This window comes from Notolabrus celidotus, chromosome 8 (assembly GCF_009762535.1).
Source record: "Notolabrus celidotus isolate fNotCel1 chromosome 8, fNotCel1.pri, whole genome shotgun sequence".
In the NCBI taxonomy this organism is placed as follows: domain Eukaryota; kingdom Metazoa; phylum Chordata; class Actinopteri; order Labriformes; family Labridae; genus Notolabrus; species Notolabrus celidotus.
The window spans coordinates 36,976,860-36,981,366 of NC_048279.1; the positions used below are offsets into that span (position 1 = coordinate 36,976,860).

General features: G+C 45.0%; 1 protein-coding gene across 1 annotated transcript in view; it reads left to right on the forward strand.

The window, feature by feature from the left end:
• The first annotated feature begins 2,431 nt into the window (after nucleotides 1–2,431).
• The window catches only part of LOC117816965 (tripartite motif-containing protein 16-like), a 4,382-nt gene continuing 2,306 nt past the window's right edge, over nucleotides 2,432–4,507 (forward strand). Inside the window, 1 exon segment of the mRNA XM_034689375.1 lies at nucleotides 2,432–2,579. Coding sequence (XP_034545266.1) covers nucleotides 2,432–2,579 — 148 coding nt within the window.

The window sequence follows — 4,507 nt, forward strand, 5'->3', positions numbered from 1 at the left end:
TCCCTTAATCAGCATTAGTTAATGCATTATTAAGCATTAATTAACAGTTTAATAATAGTTTAATAACCGTTATAATGTATTACCTAACATTAACTAACACATTAGTTAATGCATTAATAAGCAGTTAATTAATGTCCACTGCTCAGAGTTAATTGATACATTATTAAGCATTAATAAAAGTTACAAAACTTAATTAGTTAACCATTAGTGAATGCTTTCTGGACCCTTATTGTAAAGTGTAACACATGCATCACTTAAGTAACACATTATAAATGTTAAACTGCCTCATAAGCATAAGCATAAGCGTGTGCATCACTTTTAAGTGTCCTCTGGAAACACTTCTGTTGTGTTGCTGTCTATTTGCAGCGCGTTTTTTTAATGTGTCGTGCTGTTGTCTTTGCATCGCGTTTTCTAAATGCTGCGCATGTGTTGTCAAATTGATGAAGGTGTTTTCTTAATTTGCTTGTGTTTTGTCTTTTTGCATGTGTTTTCTTAAGTTGCAGTGCTGTGAGCTCTCAGGGCCACCGTACTTCTCTGTGCCAGTTGAGATGTTATCTGTGATTATCTGTTTTATTCTAAATAAAATGTGTTGAATTCTTTACATGTGTTGCTTCAACTACATTTCAACTCATTTTGCTTCAGCGTATGTGTTACCTAAGGGATACATGTGTTACACTTTACAATAAGGGTCCAAAAAGCATTCACTAATGCTTAATTAAGGTTAAGTAATGCTTATGAGGCAGTTTAGCATTTATAATGTGTTACTTAAGTGATGCATGTGTTACACTTTACAATAAGGGTCCAGAAAGCATTCACTAATGGTTAACTAATTAAGTTTTGTAACTTTTATTAATGCTTAATAATGTATTAATTAACTCTGAGCAGTGGACATTAATAAACTGCTTATTAATGCATTAGCTAATGTGTTAGTTAATGTTAGGTAATACATTATTACGATTATTAAACTATTATTAAACTGTTAATTAAGGGACCCTTATTGTAAAGTGTTACCTCTGATTTTTTTTTAACTTTCACTGATTTTTAATTTTAACTTGTTTTATTAGTTTAATTTAATTTGTATGTATTTTTATGTCACTTGTTTGCATGCTCGTCTGTATGAGAGGTGTCTTATAAATAAAGTTAAATTGAGTCATGCAACAACAAAAAAACAGGAAAATAATCTGAGTTAATAAACTGAGTAAATAATCTGAGTTAATAAACTGAGTAAACAACAACTCGAGCGTCCCTTCTGTACTCTGGGAGGTTTGTGTTTACGTTTGTTGTCATGGTAATGAAGCGTCACAGTCTGACCTTGAATCATAAATATGAAACACGTCTATAAACCTCCATGATCAGATCTTTGAGGCTCCGTCAGTGAGATCGCCGTACGGACGCCACACACTCGAGGACGAGTGAGCGATGACGATGAGCCTCCAATCAGGTCAGGCTGAAGGAGGCGCTAAATCCGTCTCGACACGGTCCAGAGCCGCCCGCCTCAGGCGCTCTATTTAAACTCTCAGACTGTCAGACTCACCTCCTCCCAGCATGCACCTGCAGGCTCAGGAGGTTTAAGATCTCTGCAGGTGAAGTTTGAGGAGCGATGAGGTTTGGACCTTATAAACATCTCAGAGCCGGACTCATCCTCATCCTCTCGACACCAACACACACAACAACCAGCCGACACACACACTCACACACACACACAGATTAACCCTGAAACTGGGACTGCTTCTCCTGCCTGATCTTTACACCGTCACCTTAAGAGTGACGACTAACTGTTCGTATTCAACGTTTGACCTCGACTGAAGGATTCAAACATGTCCGACACTTTGACCTCTAAAGGATCCGTGTGTCTCGTGACCTCCTTCCTGCAGCTGATTAAAGAAGAAGAAGAAGAATCATTCACTCTCAGTCAGTCAGTCAGTCAGCCGGCTCCCCTCCTGCTCGCCGCCTCTCTCCTCCCTGGATGAGCCTCCCTTTGATTAAAAACCCGGCTCTCTGACGTGGACTCACTTGCGTAAGCAGAGTTGGTGGATCCGTTGAGGAAGCTGGGGGACCCGGGGACGCCCAGGTTGGTCATCCCGGCTCCGTATCCGTTCATGGTGGACGTGATGGTGTTGTAGTTGGACTGCTGAGGCGTGGAGCTCGGCACGTAGCCGCGAGGGGACACGCTGTTGGAGTTACGGGAGTAACCTGCGAGGAGGAAAGAGGGCGGCGTTAAATGGTTACACGTTGAAGAACAGATCAAAAACCTGGTTCAGTTTCTCCTCTGATGTTTGACTTCCAGAACCCCTCGCCCCTGATGGAGGTCATGAAGTTGTTTGTTTGTGATCAGCCTGAGTCTCCTCTCCATAGAGGGCGCTACGAGGCTGTTTCTGAGCGTGTGCGCCGCTCAGCCTCGCCGTGCGTCTCCTCTCAGGTTAAAGTCATAATGAGCGGTGTGATTCCTGCACCGTGGTTGGCTCTGTGTCGAGTCCTCTCCTTCATCTCTCACCTGCACACCCCTCCCCCTCCTCCCCCTCTTATCTCCCCCGTGCTCCCGCTGATTGACCCTCATCCAAGATGCATTGAATACCGATGTTCCCTGCAGCGCTCCGCCCGACCTCTGACCCCCCGCAGGAGGAGTTCCCACCGACCTCAACCAGAGCTCTCTCTCTGTGTGTGTGTGTGTGTGTGTGTGTGTGTGTGTGTGTAGGGCCGACACTGTGCCAAGGAGCACATTACACCCCCCCTCCCCTCCTACCTCCTCCTCCATCAGCCCTCCACCCTCGTCCACTTTCCCCCACTTCCTGGTTTGGGCCAACGCAATTCCCAGCAGGAGCGTGTGATGGAGCGCCGCCCGGGGAGGAGGCGATGGGAAACACATGTGGAGGAGAGGAGAGCAGGGAGCGGCTGAGAGCTGCAGCGCGTCACAGGAACTGCTAAATGTCACCATTGTTCCTTTAATAATGAAAATCTAACGTTTAACAAACGCCGCTGTGTTCTCTGCGTGTTGCTTTTGGTGCGTCGTCCTCCTACTCCTCCACCTCAGCGACGGCGGCGGCGTGGGAAGCGGATCGGATGCAGATCACATCCTTCGACCTCACAGCGACTCAAACTGAAACATGTGTCGGCTCAGAGTTCAGCTGCAGTTTGAGCCGCTGATTAACGCCGTGACTGACGGGCGGCGTTCTCTGCTGTAAGCTCCACGCGTCACAGCTTCCTAATTAAACTGGACTTTACTGCGGTACCTGAACGCATCACGGCTTCACAGGTTCAGACCCTGCAGGTCTACACTAAGCTCGGGCCTCGTCTGGGCGGCGTGGGCGACGTCGCCTCGTTTGTAACGTGTGTTTTAACGTGTTTCTTTGATCGTAATGACAGGATGAAGATTCAGACTGATTCAGACGTTTGTGTGTTTTTAACTTCTCGTGGTTTCTTGAAATAAAAACAGTTTGTCCTGGACGATGATTCAAGATGATGATTACAAGCTAAACTCCTGACATAAACTCATCTGAGGGTTTGAACATTGACGTGTGGGCGTCGATGTGACCGCACGCTGTGTGACATCAGAGCGTCTGTCGGTCTGACGGTCAGACCGCTTCGTTACGAGCTCCAATCCGGCCAAAGAAGAAATGTGAAGAAGAAGAAATCAGAGTGACGATCTTAAAAACATGCAAGTTTCAGAAGGCCGTAATTTAATCTTTCCTTTCTTCTTCTTCTTGGTACAGTAAGTTTGTGTCCTTGCTTCCTTTCCTTACCTAAAACCTTCCTTGTTTCCCTCCACGTCCTCTTCCCTTCCCTTGTCTTGTAACTCTCTTTCATGTCCTCTTCTTTCCTTTTTGTCCTCCCTTCCTTCAAGTTTTCTTCTTTCCTTTCCTCTTCTTCTTCTTCCAGTAAGTTATTGTCCTTCGTCACCTTTCTACCTTCCCTTCCTTTCCTTACCTTAAACCTTCCTTGTTTCCCTCCATGTCCTCTACCCTTGTCTTGTTACTCTCTTTCATGTCCTCTTCTTTCCTTATTGCCCTCCCTTGCTAATGGGTTTCCTTCCTTTTTTTTCCTTGCCTCCTTTACTTTCTTCTTCTCCTTGGTACAGTAAGTTTGTGTCCTTGCTTCCTTTCCTTACCTAAAACCTTCCTCGTTTCCTTCCATGTTCTCTTCCCTTGTCTTGTCTTGTAACTCTCTTTCATGTCCTCTTCTTTCCTTTTTGTTCTCCCTTCCTTCAAGTTTTCTTCTTTCCTTTCCTCTTTGTTACATTAATTTAATGTCCTTCGTGACCTTTCTACCTTCCCTTCCTTTCCTTACCTTAAACCTTCCTTGTTTCCCTCCATGTCCTCTACCCTTGTCTTGTCTTGTTACTCTCTTTCATGTCCTCTTCTTTCCTTATTGCCCTCCCTTGCTAAAGGGTTTCCTTCCTTTTTTTTCCTTGCCTCCTTTACTTTCTTCTTCTCCTTGGTACAGTAAGTTTGTGTCCTTGCTTCCTTTCCTTACCTAAAACCTTGCTCGTTTCCTTCCATGTTCGCTTCCC